Source organism: Nicotiana sylvestris, chromosome 5 (genome assembly GCF_000393655.2).
Source record: "Nicotiana sylvestris chromosome 5, ASM39365v2, whole genome shotgun sequence".
Lineage (NCBI taxonomy): Eukaryota > Viridiplantae > Streptophyta > Magnoliopsida > Solanales > Solanaceae > Nicotiana > Nicotiana sylvestris.
This window is the reverse complement of record NC_091061.1, coordinates 126063387-126085604: the sequence shown is the minus strand read 5'-3', so window position 1 is coordinate 126085604 and position 22218 is coordinate 126063387. Positions and strand designations below refer to the sequence as shown.

The 22218-nt window shown below is 41.0% G+C and overlaps 1 protein-coding gene across 1 annotated transcript; it reads right to left on the bottom strand.

The window, feature by feature from the left end:
• Positions 1-3987: 3987 nt before the first annotated feature.
• Positions 3988-4920, bottom strand: LOC138869278 (uncharacterized). Its single transcript, XM_070146882.1, has one exon. The coding sequence runs from the start codon at positions 4918-4920 to the stop codon at positions 3988-3990; it is 933 nt and encodes a 310-aa protein (XP_070002983.1).
• Positions 4921-22218: the final 17298 nt, after the last annotated feature.

Below are 22218 nucleotides of genomic sequence, written 5' to 3'. Positions count from 1 at the left end.
GCTACCAGGTTTTGAGTACTAGTTTTCATGGGGCCTTACATCCTCCCCCACTAAAAATCATTCGTCCTCGAATGAGGATTTTGGAAATTGGTTGGTTTTGAAAACATGATATGCAAACTCCCAATTTTTTTTGAAATATTTTGCCAGAGTTTCCCTTGTAATTAGACTTATCTACCTGTCAGAGAGCCCCCGAAACATTATTTCCAAGCATTATTACGCTATTCCTATTATCCCTACAACTGGTATGCAAATCATTACCTCAACACCTGCACATAATTTGGCCACTTCATGAGTTCCATACAGTTCAACCACTCCAATACACTATACGTATTCCAATTAATCATTACCAATCTACACTGCCTTTAATCATTCACTTATCACATTAGTTTTTACAAAACTTTCATTTACCAAAAAAGGGCTTGCGCATGACTCAATTAATCACAACACATACAATTATTGCACAACTGGAGGAGTTACAATAGTAAAGCATTTAGGAAAAAATATGGGGTGTCCTTGCACCAGATTGAACACAACATCAGTTTACTTAGGGACAAGAGTTCGCACGATCACTACTAGACTTGTTCAAACAGATGGGGATATTTTTCTTTCATTTCACTTTCCGCTTCCCACGTGGCTTCTTCGACTTGTTGACTTTGCCATAGCACTTTAACTGAAGCAACTTCCTTGTTTCTCAATTTGCGGACTTGCCTATCAAGAATAGCGACAGGAATTTCTTCATATGATAACTCTTCATTGACCTCGATAGCCTCGATTGGCACGATGGTGGATGGGTCTCTAACCACTTTCTTTAACATAGACACATGGAACACTGGGTGCACTAATGACATTTCACGGGGCAATTCCAGTCTATAGGCCACCTGTCCTATCCTTTGAGTGACCCGATATGGACCGACATATCTAGGACTCAACTTACCTTTCTTCCCAAATCGCATGACTCCCTTCATAGGAGATACCCTCAAGAACACCCAATCATCTACTTGGAATTCCAATTTTCTTCGACGAATGTCCGCATAAGATTTCTGGCGACTCTGAGCAGCCTTCAGCCTTTCCTGAATGATTTTAACTTTTTCCATAGCCTGGTGCACGAGATCTGTCCCTAACAATTCTGCTTCACCCACTTCGAACCATCCAATCATAGACCTACATCTCCTCCTGTACAATGCCTCAAATGGGGCCATCTGAATGCTAACATGAAAGCTGTTATTGTAAGCAAATTCTATAAGTGGCAAGTGATCATCCCAATTACCTTTGAAATGCAAGACACAAGCCCGTAACATATCTTCAAGCATCTTAATAGTCCGCTCCGCTTGACCATCAGTCTGCGGATGGAAAGTCGTGCTGAGATTCACCTGAGTACCCAAACCTTGCTGAAATTTCTTCCAAAAATTAGTTGTGAACTGGGCCCCTCAATCTGAGATAATAGAAAGTGGAGTGCCATGAAGACTTACTATTTCCTTAATATACAATTGAGCATATTGTTCCGCAGTATCCATGGAGTTGACTGGCAAGAAGTGAGCTGATTTGGTGAGTCGATCCACTATTACCCAAATTGAGTCGAACTTGCGCTGAGTGTGAGGTAACCCTACCACGAAATCCATGTTGATCATCTCCCATTTCCATGTTGGTATTTCCATAAGCTAAGTTAACCCACCGGGCCGCTGGTGCTCAGCTTTTACTTGCTGACAATTCGGACATTTAGATACAAAGTCTGCCATACCCCTCTTCATACCGTTCCACCAATAAATTTCCTTGAGATCACGGTACATTTTCGTAGAACGTGGGTGCACAGAATATCTGGAATTATGGGCCTCCTCCATTACCCTTCCCCAAAGATTATCCACATCTGGAACACATAGCCTACCTTGACATCGTAATACACCATCCTCACCACCGAGTGAAAATGTCGAAGTCTTGTTATTCAAAACTGCCTCCTTCATCTATGCTAATGCTGGATCAATGAGCTGCTTTTCCTTGACTTCTGCTACCAGTGACGATTCTGCTCCATTACGCACCATAACCTTCCCCTCGTCTGAGGTCGAAATACGAACCCCCAAACTGGCCAATTGATAAACCTCCCAAGCCAAAGGCCTATGATCTGCTCCCAAATAAGCCAAACTACCCATGGAATTCCGATTGAGAGCGTCGGCCACCACATTCACCTTCCCTGGATGGTATAAAATATCCATATCATAATCCTTGATCAATTCTAACCACCACCGCTGCCTTAAATTCAACTCCTTCTGCTTGAACAAATATTGGAGACTCTTGTGGTCCGAGAACACATCCACATGGACCCCATAAAGATAATGCCGCCATATTTTCAAGGCAAATACAACTGCCGCAAGCTCCAAATCATGTGTTAGATAATTCTTCTCGTGATTTTGAGTTGCCTTGAAGCATACGCTATAACCTTCCCATGTTGTATCAACACACACCCCAAACCGACCCTGGAGGCATCGCAATAAACCGCAAATCCTCCTGTGCCATCCGGCAATGTCGAGGTCAATCCCGACATCAATTCCTGAAAACTTTTATCACAAACGTTGGACCATTGGAACTTAACTGCTTTCTGTGTCAACTTAGTCAAAGGGGAGGCGAGGGTAAAGAATCCCTCCACAAACCTCCGATAATACCCCGCTAAACCCAAGAAGCTACGGATCTCCATCGGGGTCGTGGGTCTAGGCCAATCTTTTACTACTGCAATCTTCTGGGGATCCACCTGAATCCCTTCACTTGAAACAACATGGCCAGAAAGGTAACGGATTCCAACCAAAATTCACATTTTGAGAATTTAGCATACAACTGGTGCTGATAAAGGGTCTCCAAAACTGCCCTGAGGTGATCGGCATGATCCTTCCGGCTCCGCGAATAAACAAGGATGTCATCAATGAAAACAATCACAAAGGAGTCTAGAAATGGCTTGAAGACCCGATTCATAAGATCCATGAAAGCTGTTGGGGCGTTGGTTAGCCCAAAAGACATGACCAAGAATTCAAAGTGACCATAGCGAGTTTTGAAAGTGGTCTTAGGAATATCCTGTTCTTTGATCTTCAATTGGTGATACCCGGACCGTAGATCAATTTTGGAAAAGAACCTCGCACCTTGCAATTGGTCGAACAAATCACCTATCCGAGGCAAAGCATATTTATTCTTGATGGTGACCTTGTTAAGCTGCCAATAATCAATACACATCCGGAGCGAGCCATCCTTCTTTCTGATAAAAAGAACTGGGGCACCCCACGGTGACACACTTGGCCGTATGAACCCCTTTTCTAATAAATCCTTCAGTTGTTCCTTTAACTCCCTTAACTCCGGTGGCGCCATTCTGTATGGTGGAATAGATATCGGTCGCGTATCTGGCGATACATCAATCCCGAAATCAATCTCCCTATCTGGCGGGATCCCTGGAAGTTCGTCCAGAAACACTTCAAGAAACTCATTCACGACTAGCACGGACTTGGGGACAGACACTTCTGAAGTGGTGTTCGCCACCCGGACCAAATGGTAGATACACCCCTTCCTAATCATCTTCAAAGCCTTAAAGTAGGAAATAAACCTACCTTTCGGCACCACACCATTTCCCTTCCACTCAATAACCGGCTCATTAGGGAACTCAAGCCTCATGACTCTCGTTCGGCAGTCAAGTTTAGCAAAGCACGAATAAAGCCAGTCCATTCCCATAATCACATCAAAATCCACCATTTCAAGCTCAATAAGATCGGTCGTGGTAGCACGACCACATACCATGACAACACAATTTCTATAAACTCGCGTGGCTGTAATAGAATCACCAACCAGAGTCGATACAGAGAACGGCTCATGAAGCTGTTCGGGTTCTACCCCAAAACTTGAAGCAATAAATGGGGTGACACAAGACAAAGAGGACCCCAGATCAATAAGAGCATAACAATTAATGGCCTGAACAGCCAAGATACCTGTAGCAACATCTGGGTAAGCCTCTGCACTCTAGCGACCACTCAAGGCATAAAACTGGCTGGGTATACCCCTACCACGAGCTCCACCCCTAACTACATTGCGCCCTGCTGGGGCTGGAGGATGCACGGATGATGTGGCAGCTGAAGAACTGGATGACTGAGCAAATACCCTACCCATGCCCAGACTGGGCACACGGCAGTCCCGCTGGATATGACCTCTCACCCCGCATCTATAACACACCGAAATATCCAAATAACAAGTCTCGGAATGGAACCTCCCACACTTGGGGCATGAAGCCCTCCTCTGCTGCTGTGATCTCCCTCCTAGACGATCGGAATGATGGGGTCTCCTACTGTCTGAACCTGATCTCAAGTGACTGCTCTGCTGATAACTGTGCATAGATGGCGGTGCGCTTACTGAGGACTGGGCATATGACTGGGATGGCCATCTTCCCGGAAGTGGTCTCCCTAAGTGACCCGCTGATCGGGCCCTGCTGCTACTCTCCCTTTCTGCCCGTATTTTCAACTTCCTAGCCTCTGTGGCCTGAGCAAACCCCACAATCTTCCCATAATTCATATCTGAGTGTAAGGCCGCTGTAGAAGCCTCATTCACCACCAAAGGACTAAGACCCTGAACGAAACGCCGAACTCGAGCATCCATGGTCAACACTAATTGAGGAGCATACTTGGACAACCTCACAAACTCCATGTGGTACTCCCAAACACTCATACTGCCCTGATTGAGGACCTCAAACTCTGTGGCACAGGCCGTCATTGTCTCAGCAGGCAAGAAGTGGTCCATGAATGTATCTACAAACTCATCCCATCTAGCCGGAGGTCTTTCCTCCCCACGGGAATCCTCCCACATCTCGAACCACAAATATGTTTCTCCCCTCAACCTGTATAAAGCCAACTCAACCCCTTCCATCTCTGTAGCCTTCATCACTCGAAGGGTCTTATACATTTCATCAAGGAAATCCTGCGGATCGACCTCTGGGTCTGTGCCCGTGAACTCTGGAGGGGCCAACCACAAAAACTGTTTGACTCTGGAGCTAGCGGAATCTCCCTATCCGCTGGGGGGCACATGGCCATCATGAGACCTCTGGGCCTGAGTGGCCACTAACTGGGTCAACATATGGATGGCTCCTCTAAGGTCCCCATCAGAAACCCTAGGACCGGAAGTTGGAATTGCATCAAGATCAGGAATATCAGCGGGAGGGATGGTAGCACCCTCTGCCACAGCTGGAACAAGAATACTTGGATCTGGAATAGATGGGCCAGGTAGATTCAAGACCGGGGAGTCACTCTTACCCACGACATCAGGTACAAGATTCACAGCCACACTTGGGGTGGCATTGGCCCCGAGGCCGAGTCTAGCTCTCTTCTTAGGTGCCATTACTGAAAATTTGGAACAGAGCACGAGTTAGATGTAAATACTTCCACTTTTCACTTCACTGCACGATATAGAGTTACAAAGAAGAAGGTAATTTCCTAAATGCCCATGTAGCGTCCAACTTATAGATGTGGTCGACAACACACCGATAAGGAGGACTCTACTAGACACAGCTCCGAGACATCCTAGGACACTTTAAAACCTTAGGCTCTGATACCAAGTTTGTCACGCCCCAAAAACCGAGGGGCGCGACCGGCGCTCGACCGGGTAGCCCCCAGCCAAGCGGACCTGGGTGCCTTTCCTATTCCACGTGATACCTTGCGTTTCCATTACCCATTAACCAAGTGAAATAGCCATTTATAAATTTAAACACATTCTTACGAGATTTACATATCATACATAGTTACTTAGCGTGGTTTACAAGTTATACTGCCCAAAATACATAAGTACATAACCCACATTTCCTGTCTACGGAGCCTCTAGAGATACAGAAGAGTGTTACAATACTTGTCGGTAACAAGACTCCGACTATACCTTACGTAGATACCAAAATAAAATTTTCGGGAGGATAAGTGGCATGAGCCACGCAGGGCCCCGAGAGGAAAGGGGCTTACCAATTCAGCTGACGGGAGGTGAAGGAGTGCTACTGTCGGTGGGCTGGATTACCTGTTATGGAACCACCTACAATTATAACACGAATGTAGCGCCCCCGGCAAAAGGGATGTCAGTATATTTGAATTGTACTGGTATGTATGAACAAACTTTACCCCAAGTAAAATCAAGAAATACACAGATAACAAACAGTAATAGAATCAACAATCAAATGCACATGAAAGGAACAACCAAAGCCAAACAACTCCACAATCTCTCCTTTTCCCCCTTTCAACATTATTTCATCACATCAATAATTTCACAACTTTCACATATTTTTATTTCAATAGTGATTTCGATCACTTTTCCGCCCTTATTACCTCGGCCACCCTTATCACCACAACCCACACCTTATAACTTCGTGTTGCGGCGCGCAACCCGATCCCACCGGCCAATCATATTTCACACGACAACAACAACAACAATTCACAAAGAATTTTCATAAACATCAATACCATTTCCATCATATGCAATAGCCCGTACACAATTTAAGTCACAACGATAATTGCCCGCAACAAGTCACATATGATATTACCACAGTTGTTTCAATTGCATCAATTACGATTTCTTTCCATCATTTGTTACACAGCTCTTACCACATAAACACATTCACACACACACACTTGGTTTGTTGCCATTTACTTACACCATTATATCGGGAGACTTAACCAACAACGTTCAAGGCATATTAATCACAAGAATTTGCAAATAGTCCACATAAGTAACACATACCAATTACTCGTACACCAAACAAGGTGATTTTACAAAGGTTAAAGTTAGCCTTACATACCTGGAGTCGAATTCCCTTTTTAACTTCTACTTTCAATTCACCACCAGCCTAGTACAGTCAATCTAGTTCACAAGTTAACACATATAACTTAGAATTGAAGTTCACAAACTCAACCTGAACTTACTTAGGTTATCAACCCCTCTTTTGCAAATCTTTACTTCTACCCAATTCCTCTTACTAGATTCTAGGTTTTAAAGGACATGCATGTGTATCAACTTCCATTTTCAAGAATCAATGCATGAGAATCCCCTTTTTGTTTAAATTTGAAAACAAATGAAAAAGGGTTGGGGAGTTTACCTGCAAGAACGGAGATGAAGACAATTACTTGAAATTTCCCGTCTTGGATGACTTTGAAAAATCAAATTGATGGAGATAAGACTTTCTCTCTCAAGAATTCTCTCTTCCGTCTCTCTAGTTTTGTTCAGAAAATAGGTTAAAATGAGGGGTTGGGGTGTTTTATTGAAGAAGGGGTCGGGTTTAAAATTTAGAAAAATAGGAGCTCGAGTTAGGTGTGCGATTGCACTTTGCAATCGCAGAGTGGAAATGCGGTCTGCAGAATGGACCGCAAAAGTGCTCCCAAAATCTGAACACACTGCCAGGGTATGCGGCAGAAATGCGGTCCGCATACCCGTTCTGCGGTCGCATAATGCACCACAGAACTGCCCCTCTCAAAAATCCCAAGGGAAATATGCGACGACTATGCAGTCCGCATATCGGTTATGCGATCGTATAGCGGACCGCATATTTAACCTCAAATTCGACCAACACATTGACTCACTTTGCAGCGATTATGTGGTCCGCATACCTGATATGCGACCGCATTCTCGACCGCAGAATCACATTTCCTGGAAAACAGTATTTCTTGACTTTTTATAACATAGATCAGTACCAAAAGGGTCCGAACCGCGGGTCGCTTAATTTTACACATTCCTAACACATATTTGGGACTTGGCACCTCGAGCTACCAGGTTTTGAGTACTAGTTTTCATGGAGCCTTACATGATCAACACAAATGGTCCCAAAAACTACTTGATGATTATTAGCCAACACAAGAGTCTCAAGGTCACAACTGTCACCATCCTATACACACCAATTTGTTTTTGACCATAAGATCAAAGGCAAATATGTTAGGCCCAAGTAAAGCTTTGCTTGAGGCACTATTACTCACTAGCTACTATTTACACAAAAATGAAAAGAAAATAGACTCAAACCCGTAAGAAGGTTGTCATGCCATCCATCATCGCGAAGAGCCACCTGGTTCACACAAATTCCACCATTGGAAAGAACCGTGGCATTAAGAAAACCAAAGGCTTATTTAACGCAAAATCCAAAATAAGAAGCTATGAACTGAAGAAAAAAACTACTAAAATGAAGTAAGAAGCTATGAAAGAAAATGCAGAAGGTAAACTAAATATGTACAATAGGGGGTTTAAACGAATATACATAAGAGGGAATGAATATATACATCAGAAAGTAACTTTATATACAAACCAAGGTTGAAAAATACGAAAAATGAAATAAACTGGTAAAATTATGTACATACCAAAAGTTAAAAAGCATAACAAAAAAGAAAATAGAATCATAATAATTACAGTCCAATATCATCAAAATAGGGCTACTCCCTCAAATGAAAGCTAGCATTGTCCTCAATGCTAACTAGCCAAAAATAGCTCAAGAATAAGATAGAGAGTAAAGAAAACTCCCTATTGGTCCTTCGTCTGCATGGGGTCATGAGGTCCTTGTGAGTACCCTCCTCCTCCAAGCGGGACAAGTGGTCCGCCTCTTGGTTTTCACACACTTTCCGGTCAACAATCTCCAAATCAAACTCTTGAAGCAACAAGACCCATCATATCAGCCTATCTTTGGAATCCTTCTTTGTCATCAAGTATTGGAGTTCGACATGATTGGTATGAACTATGACCTTGGTGCCCATGAGATACGACCTAAATTTCTCCATTGCGAACATAATAGCCAACAACTCTTTTCAGTCACCATGTAATTCACTTGAGCATCATTCATTTTCTTGCTCACATAATATACCGGATGAAACATTTTATTCACTCTTTGACCCAAGACCGCCCCAACCGCAACATCACTTGCGTCACACATGAGCTCAAAAGGCAAGCTCCAATTTGGTGCGATAATAATAGGAGTGGTGGTCAACTTGTACTTGAGGAGTTCAAAAGCTATCATGCATTTCTTATTGAACACGAACTTGGCATCTTTTTCCAATAACTTGCACAAGGGATTCACTACCTTCGAAAAGTCCTTGATGAATCTTCGGTAGAACCCCGCATCCCAAGAAAACTTCTAACCCCCTTGACTGAGGTAGGAGGATGAAGCTTTGAGATCACTTCAATTTTGGCTTTGTCCACCTCTATGCCGTGCTTTGAGATCTTATGGCCGAGGAAAATTCCCTCCTTGGCCATAAAGTGGCATTTCTCCCAATTAAGCACAAGAATGATTTCTTCACAACGGGCCAACACCCTATCAAGATTTTTCAAACATTTATCAAACGAATCACCCACAATATTGAAGTCGTCCATGAACACCTCCAAAATGTCCTCCACCATGTAGGTAAATATGGCTATCATACACCGCTAGAATGTAGCCAGTACATTACACAACCCAAATGGCATCCTAGAAAATGCAAAGGTACCATACGGACAAGTGAAGGTGGTTTTCTCCTAATCTTCCAGAGCAATAAAAATTTGGTTGTACCCAGAATACCCATCCAAGAAATAGTAGAAGGCACGCCCAGCAAGTTTATCTAACATCTGGTCTAGAAAAGGCAACGCAAAGTTATCCTTGCGGGTCACTTTATTCAGCTTGCAGTAGTCCATGCACACCCTCCATCCGGTAACAGTCCCGGTAGGAATCAACTCATTTTGCGCATTGGTAACCATGGTCATACCACCCTTCTTAGGCACACATTGCACCAGTGAAGTCCAAGAACTATCAGAGATGGGGTACACAACCCCGGCATCCAACCACTTGATCACTTCCTTTTTTACAACTTCTTGCATTGCCTCGTTCAACCTCCTTTGATGTTCCACGGAGGGCTTTGCATCATCTTCAAGAATAATCTTGTGCATACAAAAGGTGGGGCTTATTCCCCGGATATCAGCTAAAGTCCATCCAATTTCCTTCTTCCATTTTTGTAGCACCTCCAAAGTGGCATCTACCTGCATGTTAATAAGACAAGAAGAAAGAATAACTAGCAAAGTTGAACTAGGGCCTAAGAATTCATACATGAGGTGTGGGGGGAACAACTTCAACTCCAACACGGGAGGTTCCTCGGTTGAGGGTTTTGTTGGTGGAGTCTTCCTATTCTCAAGATCCAAAGAGAGTTTCCGAGGCTCACAAGAGTAAGAGCTCACTCCATGTAAAACATTGACACACTCCACCCGACCTTCATCCTTATTTACATCAAGATTCAACAATACTGCCTCTAGAGGGTCCTCTACATTGATCATTGCACTAGTATCATCAAATATCACTACCGTGACAAGATCCACAAAAGAGCACACTTCAGAACTGTTGGGTTGCTTCATTGACTTGCACACATGAAAGACCACTTTTTCATCACCCACCTAGAAGGTGAGTTCCTCTGCTTCCACATCAACTAAGGCCTTCCCAGTTGCAAGGAAAGGTCTTCCCGATATGACCGGAACCTCATAATCTACCTCACAATCTAAAATCACAAAATCAGTGGGCAAAATAAACTTGTCCACACGAATAAAAACATCATCTATAATACCAAACGGCCTCTTCATACTTCTATCCGCCATTTTCAACCTCATTAAAGTAGCCCTCGGTTGACCAATACCCAAAGTCTTAAAAACGGAGTAAGGCATCAAGTTGATACTTTCCCCCAAATCACATAGAGATTTTGCAAAGTTTGCACTCCCAATGGTGCAAGGAATGGTGAAAGCACCAGATCTTCTAGCTTCAGAGCCATCGAGTACACTATTTCACTAACTTGGTAGGTCATCTTGATGGTCTCACAATCCATGGATCTTTTCTTTGTCACCAAGTCTTTCATGAACTTGGAGTACCCCGGCATTTGTTCTAGAGCCTCCACCAAAGGCACATTAAATGATAAGCTCTTCATCATGTCAATAAACTTCTTAAACTGATTCTCATTTTTCTACTTCGCAAGCCTTTAAGGATAAGGTGGAGGTGGTCTTGTCAAAGGAGCCTTGGCTTTAGGCACAATCGTTACCGTCATGTTTATTACGTGTTCCCTAGACGGGTTCACGTCATTTTGAGTTTCCACCTCGGTATCTTGGATATCAATCCTCACTTCCTCATTCACGTTCTCATCAGTCACATTCTCAACCACCAAACGGATCTCATCCTCTTGCAACTCAACTTCATCACTCAAAATTTCTTTCTGTTTGGAGGCATTCACATCACCGCCTCGTCCACTTCTTGTAGTTACTGCCATTACATGTCCGACATTGTTCCCAACCTTCAGGTTGACTACTGTAACACTAGGTAGAGCCCTTTTAGGGTGAGTATTCAAGGATTGTGAGATTTGTCCTAATTAAACCTCCAAGTTTCTGATTGAAGTATTGTGGGATGCCAACTGGGCATCAGAGTCAGCATTCTTTTTCATCATCTGTTCAAACATCATTTCAATTCTCCCCATTTCATTGTTGGAAGAACTAGGACCTTGGGATGGAAATGAGGATGGATTGTTCGGTTGTTGATACATCGGGGGCCTTTGAAATCCTTGCCCCCAATTTCCTTGATTGTCATTGTTCCAACCACCCTGATTATTATTTCCACCCCAGTTATTGTTGTTGCCACTCCAATTACCCTGATTGTTCTAGTTGCCCCAATATAAATTTTGGTTGTTGTTCCCCCAATTACTATTCCCTTGTTGTTGTTGATTTCCCCAATTGCCTTGGGGTTTCCATTGTTGTTATTGGTTAGAAGAATTGCCCATTTGACCCTGATAGTTGTTCACATATTGCACTTCTTCATTCTACTCATCATACCCATCATATTGGAACCCACCACTATCGTGGTCATATTGATCCAAACTCCCTTGGTTTTGTTGACCTCTTTGTCTTCTTTTGTTCACTAACATGTTGACACCCTCCATATCATTTACTTGGCGTGGAGATTGAACATGTTGTAATTGTGCCTTTGCTAGCTGGTTCATTGTTGTTGTTAGTTCTACTATTGCCTGCCCATGATCATAGAGATCTTTATGCAAGTGAATGACCGTGGGGTCACCTTGTGGCACATTGGCTCTACTTTTCCAAGCGAAGGACGTGTCAACCATCTCATCCAATATTGCATTAGCCTCATCATACGGTGCAATCATGAAATTGCCATCTGTGAGTTGGTTCACTATGCACTAATTTGTTGTGTTAATACCCCGGTAGAATGCCTGTTATATCATTGCCTCAGTCATATCATTATTTGGACATTCATTTACCATGGTCCGCTATCTCTCCCATATCTCATTCAGTGGTTCGTTGGGTTCCTGTTTGAAAGCTAAGATTTCATCCCTCAAGGTCACCATGTGGCTCGGCGACAAAAATTTTGCAATGAATTTATCCATCAACTCATCCCAAGTAGTGATGGAATGGTTGGGAAGCCTTTCAAGCCAGTCTAAAGCCTTCCCTCTAAGTGAAAAAGGAATAATCTCACCCGAAGTGCATCCTCTGACACATTTGTTTGCTTGCTTCCCCAACAGGTATCCACGAAGCCCTTAAGATGTTTGTAAACATTCTGATGGGGAGTACCTATGAAATACCCTCGCTGCTTCAACAAAGTCAGCATCACATTTGTAATTTGGAAATTGCCTACACGGATCCAGGGTGGGATAATTGCACTAGCATATCCTTGGTTTGGAAGCACTCGAGGAGCCACTCTTGGAGGTGTCGTGGGAGGGTCTGGAACATTATCATTGTCCTGGCGGCCTCTCCTTTGAGCTTGAGGCAATATAGATAAATATTTTCATCTACCTCTTCCCCCGGTGGAAGATCTCCAAGAGGTGCGTTGTTTGCCGCCATTTTGTACTTGAGTTGGCAACACACACAAATTAGTAACACAGAAGGAAAGAAAAACAATACACAAAACTATTTAGATAGATAGCCAAAACCGTTAGCTCCCCGGCAACGACGCCAAAAAGTGATTGGGTCCAACCTTACACCACTACAGAGTGGCAAGAGCGGTCGAAGTAGCTTTTACCCGAGAAGGTTGGGATCGAATCCAAAGAGAGCTACAACAATGTTTGGAGTTGTATTTCTATCTAATCTAGCAGTGCGTAGTGCTTTTGATTACACTTCCAATCATATTTATTTGTTTGTTACTTCTAATTTTATGCTAATGATATGCGAAATTAAGATAACTAGGAATGCTTGTAAGATTTTCTAAATGGTTAAAGAGGCACTAGGGAAGTGACTTTCCCCTAAGTGTATACTTGACGGGTTCTAAAGCCTATGGCAAAGTTGTTATGTTTGTGATCGCGATATAGCCAATGCACGACACTACTCACTCTATACCTCTCGGTAGCTTGAGTGACTTTGCCCTAATTGACTTTCTCAAGACCAATTAGGTGTCAAAATTGTGCAAGCAATATAGGCTCAAGTCGGGTATTACTATCTCTATGTCTAACCCTTTAATTGGGGCTATCAATCTCTTGAATATGCCCAATTCCTTGTTGGCCTGATTTTCCTAGACTCAAACTCTCTTTGTCAAGAAGATCCCAAGTCAAAAAGGTACAAATTAGTGTTTGCAACTACTAATTTAACATGGAAAACACAAATCAGGCCAAATATCAATCACCCATAAACATCTAAGCCTTAAAGCAAGAGACCCATCAAATACCCACACTAGGGTTAAGCCACAACCCTAGCTAATGGGTCTAGTTACTCATAATAATGGAAGAAATCAGATATTTAGATGAAGAACAACCCATAAAATATAACTACAAGCTAAGATTTGAAGATTCAATGTTAAACTAACTACATAATTGCTCAAAATAGCTAAAAACCATGTTCACGTGCTCATCTACAGATAAGATACCCTAAAATCTGAAAAAGAAGTATTTATACAAGGCCAAATTTTTTGGACAAAAATACCCCTGACGGAGGTACCGAGAACCACGGAAAATGCACTACGGTCGCGGTGAGGCTTTTTTGCTTCACGTCTAAGTCTCTGAATCTGGCCACCGCGGTCCGTAAAAAATGGACTGCGGATGCGGTGGCTTCACCGCGGACCGCAACAAAAGGACTGCGGACCGCAGTGTCTTGAATCTTCCAAACTTCACATTCTCTGAATCCCTTCTCCGCGGACCGCAACAAATGGAATGCGGCCATGATGAGGCTACCATGGCCGCGAAGAATCAACCACGGACCGCATTGCTTAAACTTCCAAAATAGCATCCTCTTTGATCTTTACCACCGCGGACCGCAACAAATGCACTGCGGTCATGGTGGGTCTATTGCTGCTGCGGTGGATTTACTGCTGTAGAGGTGCTTTGACTTGTTCTTGGCACTTGAGCAGGTTTCACTCCTTTTTGAGCTGGTTTTGACTTCCTTATCACTTTTTGACCAATCACTGCAAACAAGCACAACATGTAAGCTTTCGAGATTACTTGAATATATTTTTAGTCCAAAACTCAAGCAAAAAGGAGTATAAAATATACTATAATCCCCAATTATCAGTCACAGGAGAGCAATCTCAGAGAAGTCATTGAAACTAGGTTGATAGAAGTGCGACTACACTTGAAAAGGTGCGGACAACACAATTGCATGTTATCCACCGCCCAGGTAACAGAGTGCAAACCGCATTTGGAATTCTACCGCCACACTCACCCTCTTTTACCCTTAGCCACGTGTCCATATAAATATAACTGTAGGTCTCCCATTTATACTTTTACCATTTTTACAATCTAACTGAGACTCTACTGAGGACCAAGTTGTTTGCACTTTTGAACACACATAGCAACCCACACTCCAATCGTTCCTATTACACTACCACAATCTGGTATGTATGACTTCAATCTTGTTAGTTTTCCTTTTTGAATTTATTTTTGCTTTTTAACTTATTTTTAGGCTATCTTTGATTACATCATTTTCGTGTCTGTGTAGGGTAGTTTAACATCGGGTATTGGTGAAATCATGCTTAGATAGAGTTAGGTCTTTGACTCTCATGCCTTTACCATGTTACTTAATTGGATTGAACACATAATTGCATAGCCTAGGTAGAAAAAGACCTTCATCCATCATTGTTCAAATTTCTGATTTAGGTAGCTTGGTTGATAACCCTTATTGTGCAATCGTACTTTATTTGTGCAGACTGCACTTGAATTTTTTGCGGCTGCAATGAGAGGTCCACACTATCCTTCAGAGAACTTCTTCTCGGGACCTCAGTACTTTTACTCAAGTACGGACCGCAATAAAATTGTGCGTACCACAATTAGATTTCTACGACCGCAGATGCAGGTCCACGTTATCCTTCAGAGACTTCTCTCTGAAGAATTGAAACATCTATGCAGGAGTGCGATGACACTTGGATTTGTGCGGACCGTGCTTCCTCTTTTCGGACCGCACTTGAAATTGTGTGGACCGCACTTTTTAACTCTATCTTATGCATATTACACACTGCACACCCCACTGATTCTAAGGTGTCCTTTACTGCTAATATGATTCTTAACTACTTTGCAACTTGTATATCAACTGGAAACTCTCTTTGTCCATACATAGATAATGGTGTGACCAAGAGGAAAAAGAAAGACATCCAAAGGAAGGGGTAGCCAAGGGGAAGACAGAGGCTGAGGTGCCATGCACCCAAGTGCAAAAAAGGGCAATCGTTAAAAAAACAACTACAGGCCAGGGGAGAGGTAGAAGCCTCTCAAAGTCAGATTTTTATGTCCCGTCTAGGGAGGCCTCCGAAGGAAATTCTGTGTCTCTATCTAAAGAGCACAATGAGGAGTCGTCTCGACCATAGGCAGTCTGATCCCCAAGTTTTGCCCTCCATATCTTAGAGAACCTCCCAGTGCACAACTAGTGCCAGTCATGAGACAAATGCACATGCTCAAGACTCTGATTCTGATGATGCCCCTGATGACGTAAATTCGGTAATGATTTCAAAAGATGGCATAGTAAGAACAAATAAGAAGGTGGTCTGGGAAAACTGGTTTTTGAGCCTCAATGTTTATTCAGACTTCGGAAGGTGGTGTAAAGAAAGGTCCCTTACTCATGGAAGGCAATTCCTCACCAAGGACTTACACAAGTACAATCTAGCAGTCTTGGAGTAGTTTAAAAAGAGAAAAAGGTGGATGCAGTTCACTGAGGAGATGGTCGATGTCAAGGAATGCCTTGTTTGGGAATTCTACGCCAACACGGTGCATATTGTCAAAGGGACCAAGGTTACCAAAGTGCGCAACCTTAAAGTTAAACTTGATCAATGAACTTTGAGCACCTGCCTCGGAATTGAGGAAATGGATCTGAAGGAGTACTTGGCTAGTTGGCCGAGAAGAAGGAGGTCAGACCATGGCTCACAGAGATTCTTACACCTGGGCCTATTCCCTCTTGGATAGGTATCGGAGTGTCGATCATCTGCCAGACTCTGAGTTTCAAGGCAAAGGGGTGGCAAGATTTTGTGTGTACAAGACTTGATCCATGCCTGAATGAGAACAACTTGCCTCTGGCAAGAGCGGTGCTAGTAGCTTCTATCATGGACGAGTACCCAATCAATGTGGGTGCTCTGATGTCTGCAATTTCTCTCTCGTAAAACAGCAAGGTAACACCTCCTAGCCCTGCCCAGTACCATCACTGAGTACTTGATAGATTCCAAGGTGTATTTTAAGCCATTTGACACGATTATTAAGCTTATCCGCCCCTTTGATCTGTACAAATTGCAAGACCCCAGGAACCCAAAGACGAGGAGTCAACCTTCCACTACTATTAGCTAGTCTGATGAGCCTATAGTAGTAGATCTTGGTTCCTATAATATTCCTTCCACTTCAGTCAAGCCTTCCACCAGTGCTAAAGAAACTTTTTCTGAACCACCATCAGCCCCTGCTCCATTGCCTACACCATCTCTGAGGCTGGTGCCTTTGCCTACTAGCATACTATTTGCTTTACGGGTTTCTCAGATGCTAGGGAGTCTCAACAACTGGATGCACACAACTACATCAAAACTCTTTATTATATCTGGTATAGTTACGGGGTAGACCTACACAACTGGACCTTTTGACATTGACATGAATCTCACCAAGGTCTTGGACCACCAAAAGGTGATTATGGACACACTTGTACAACATGGTGCATTGATTGAACGATTGACCAAGCAGGTAAAGAAAATGAGAAAGACAGGCCAACAAGAAGTCAATTGACTCACTACGAGCTGAGGTGACTAGGATAGCTGAGGCCGACAACTTGCCATTTGACATGTTGATTGACCCCATCCAGCTCAGCCTTTTCATGAGGATCCTACTGCTCAGGCTGAGGAGTCTTGCCTTGAATCTAGTACTGCTACTACGGAACATTATATGTTCACCTCTCAGGCATATCCTGCAGAGGATGATAACACCATTCAGTTAGCTTAACCGACTCAGACTGATACTGCTGGTGATACCATGATGACCAATGACCCTTATGGAGTTTCTTCGCCCCTCTGTGCTCTTTGATCTTTTTTCCTAAGCATTAGGGAAAATTCATACTTTTATTTGGGGGTGGAGAATTTGATATTTGATAATTGATACATTTGATGACACTGGGATGTAATAATTTGATGATTTTTTTATCTTTAGTAGTTTGATACATTTAGTAGTAATCTATAATTTTGTTTGTTTTGGTAGTGTAAATATTATGTTTTTCCTTATTTTGTTGATAATAAGCCTTTGATTTTCTTAATGCCACGGTTATTTCCAAAGGTAATTTCTTGTGTGTACCGGGTGACTCTTCCCGGGGATAGATAATGTGACAACTATCTTAAGGGAATGAGTCTGTTTCATGTTTAGGTAATAGTAGTGTTGATACCCAATTTTTCCCTATATATTTTTAAATATGCATAAATACTTTCAAAATAGCATATATATGTATATATAATCATGCACAAGGTTTTTATAATTTTCCCCATAAATTTAAGGGTTTAAATTGATTTATTTTCTCCCCTTTTACTTATAAAATCCCTAATAATTATTACCCAAATTATTTTTATGATAATTTATTCATTTAATTTCTATACTTATACCAAAATATGGTTAATATAATTTTTATGCATTTTTATAATTGCATTTGGTATTTTTTAAGCTAAATTGCATATAATTGCAATGTTAGCCCATTTAGTGTATAATTACATTTATGTACGTAAAATTGGTCCCTTTATTTTTAAAATTATAATTACATATTTTAAATAATTTTTGTAAGAAAAATTATATTCAAAAAATTATTTATTATTTATTATAAATTAAGTAGAGAAAATGGCTATTTAAATTATAGCTAGATTTGGCTTTCAATTGTAGCCCAAATTGAACCCACTCCCCAACACAATTTCATACCTAATTAACCCGACCTAGAGCCTATGTACACCTACCCAAACCCAAAACCCATCTGCCCGGTCAAATCCTGACCGTTGATCTCCCAGGTCAATTGTCCACACGACCCCTTTCCTTTTTTAATTCAAAAGACCACCTAACCCTACCTCATTTCCAACCCCCCGCCGCCTTTAAATCCTCTGGTCTCCTCTCAACCTAACCCTAATCCCTCTTCAACCGCCGCCTCCTTCTCCAGTCTTCTCCGGTGACCATCTTTCAACCCCAAGCCTCCAATGGTTCCTCCATCGCCTTGCTCATCCTCTCTAAGGCCTTCAAGGGCCCTGGACCACGCCGACTTGTATTAAGGGTTACTGCTTTGGCTGTTCATGACTTCTCCGGTGTGATTTTGAGCAAAAATCACGCTACATTTTTTACGATCTTTGAAGTTTATAGCAGGTTCTTCCGTTTCTATTTGGGTTTCCTTTGAAACCCTAACTTTCATTTGTATCTCTTAGATCTGTGCTATTTTTAACGATTCGAGTCTGTTTCTTTCTATGTTTTACAATATTCTCAAACCTCTTTTGCAAAAATCATCGATTGAGAGTTGTTTTACTTTCTTTTAAAAGTTAGGGTTTTCAGAACTTTTTCTACACTCTGTTTAAATCGATTCTTCATGTTTAAACCTCTTTCCTTTGCATATCTCGACTGATTCTATGTTTTTCTCCTTTTTTAACTCGTCTATATTGAAAACCCATGTTCTTGGTCTTAACCCTGGGTTTTGAGTCTGTATTTGCGGATTTGTTCATCTAATTTATATGCTTGCTTGTTTCTCATGAATCCCTGAGTTTTGTATGATTTTTTATCCTACTATACCTATTAGGTTTTCTAATTTTTACTTCTCCTGCCTATACTATGCTTATTCTATTAACTCCTCTAATCAGTGGTATGTTCTATGCAAATCCCTAATTTTGTGTGATTTTTACCCTACTATGCTATTTTTTAAAAAACTTTTTTTTAAACCCCTACTATGCTATTAGGGTTTCTGATTTTGCCTCTTGCCTATTTTGTATTTATTCTGTTTGTTCATAGGAATTTATGGTAATTTCCCCTAAATCAGTGCTATTGTCCATCGGGATCTTTGATTCCCTATGATTGATATCCTTCTAATCTCTTGTGATATTCTATAATGATTTTCAACCTCTCAGTCATTTTTCTTGCCTTATTTCATGGTCGATTATGCTGTCAACTGATTCTTATGTTATTTCCTTAATTGGAATATTATGTACCTGGCCTTAATTGCATGTTCTATACTTGCACTATGCTGAAATTATTTTCTTATGTGTTATATTCCATGTCTTATGTGATCTCTTTCCTTATCTGTCTTTACCGTTTGAAATTAACTCCCTTAATTAAGGGAGTACTTCAACTAATTTTATACTAATTGATACCTAGTTCCATAATTACTGCTTGATTTTGATTCTTACCTTATTATTCTACCTAGTTTCAAACTATATATATGCTCTCTCATTAACACACATAGGACACGAACTCTTGGGTTCAAAACTATCTCTCATACTTAAAAAAAAATTTCTGCTCTCTCTCTCTTGTGCTACTTGCTACTGCTCTAAGTTAGACGGCTGTAAGCCAAGGCTAACCGTTTGTGTTCTCTTGTTCTTTCATTCTGCTCACTATCCTCTTTACTGGTCTGTCCTAGTTTTAATTCAAAGTTCCAACCACAATATGATTCTCTTATTGTTTCAGTTCCTCTTGTTTCTGGTTTGCTTCTATTTGTGGTTCTGTTGTGAAACTTGTAGTTGAGGGTTACATTATTAGCATATTATCATGTCTTCCCGTCTCCTTGAGATCAGTATATTTCCCCTTTTGTTTGTCTCTGAGCATGTCTACACTAGTCATCTCTTACTTGTTATATGTTTACCACCATGGATCTCCCGAATCCCTATCCCCTTGCATGTGAGTCTGTTCTTTATGTCTGATTCTGTGACTATGTCTAGTTAACTACTTCTGGGCATGACTATTAATTCCCAGGTCTTGCTTAACTATGTGTCTTATGTATTCCCAAACCCCTTTACCCTGTTTGTGACTACCAAACCTGCCTTGATGTTATGACTCCTGGCTGTGTAAGAACTTATCCCAAGGTGTTTGGACTTTGTTAACTACTCTAATCTCTTTTTCAAACAATCTCTGTTGATTTACTAAATTACTTTAAAAAAGACTTTTGTTAAATACAGTTTCTTACTAAAACCTTTCTACTTGTGTCCATCACTTTTCACTCTACTCTTAGTCAATAAGTTCTGCCCCCTCTAGTATGTGTACTACCTTAGGATCCTTTTGAGAATCCTCTGAACTCTGGCATACTGAGGTTGGCCTTTCCACATTGCACTTGTTCAATCTTTGGCTACTAAGTCTAGGTGTAAGCACTGCCCGGGATCTTTGAGATCCTTAGGGAACTTTGATGCACCTAGACTCTGATTTGTCTATGGAATTGAGGCATATGAGGCCATTGGAGGCTTTGGGAAATCCGAGACTGATTGAAGGCTCCCTATAGAATAGTTTCTTGATTTTCTGTTTTTACTTATGTAATTCATTCATTGTCCTGTAATAATTTGTAAACAGATATTGGGGTATTTAGTGAAAAGGGTGGGTAGATACATGTTTTATGGGGTAATTCATGTAGAAATTATGCTCATAGGACTTTGCTTTTAAATCTGTTTGCTCTACTAAGTAGAAATCATGTTTCTAGGACTTTACGTTTAAATCTGATTGTTTTTCCAATAGAAATCATGCTCTTAGGACATCCTGCTTAAATTCGAGTGCCTTATCAAGTAGAAACCATGTCTATACGGTTTTATATTATGTCATGTTTAGAAACCATGCTTATAGGTTCCAAACAATCGTGTCTTAAAATCAGTTTAATAATAAATGTCATGCCTATAGGACCTGATCCAAATTCAGTTACAATGAGTATTTATGTATGTTTCCATACCTACAAACCATTAAAATCAGTATTACACTTAGATATCATGCCTATAGGGAGCCATACTCGAAATTCTGTCTGTTAATCTAATTTAGTCTAGATAAATCAACTTGACCGCGCCTAGTTCATTTCTGAATTGGTTTTATTAAGTATTAATTACTTCCTGAAACAAGTTCCTTCAAACTACCTCAATCACACTAGATATCATGCCTATAGGTATTAAAGGAGTCCATTTCTAAACCTGCTTTGTTTCTGTATTAATATAAACATCAATATTATGCGTATAGGCAAGTCTTTAGGGCTTTTTTTCAAAACTGCATTTCTGAAACTGTTTCTATTGCTCAATATTTTCTAATCCTAACATGTTTTAAAAAGAATCCATAGGCAACTTCTAGGGTATTACTTCTAACTCTAAGATGTAAGCACGTGATTTTTGCCCTATATGAGAATTACTCCCAAAAAATCCAAAAATAAAATGATTTTTCTTTGGTGTGCAATTTTGTGATATTTTGTGATATTTTGAATAATTATTTGTATTTGTTTGTGCGTGTTTATTTGATAAATTAATAAAAAATACAAAAATATGTCGCATTTTGCATGTAGGATTTAATTCTATAGTTGTTAGTAATTAAATTTGTTTTACAAAAATTAAAAATTACAAAAATAGGCATCGTTTGCATTTTTAGCATTTAATGTCCAAATATACAATTTTATGCTTAATTAATACTTAATTGTGCGTTAATTATTATTGGGAGTTAATTTGCACTTTTATAACTTAATTTAGTTCTTAATAATAGTTTAAGTATTTTTATAATTTAGTTTTAGAAAAATAAAAGAAGAAAAGAGAGCGAAAATATAAAGAAAGTCGGAATTGGGCCTCTTCTTCAACTTCAAGCCACAGGCCCAAAAAATGGCCCAATCTTCCCT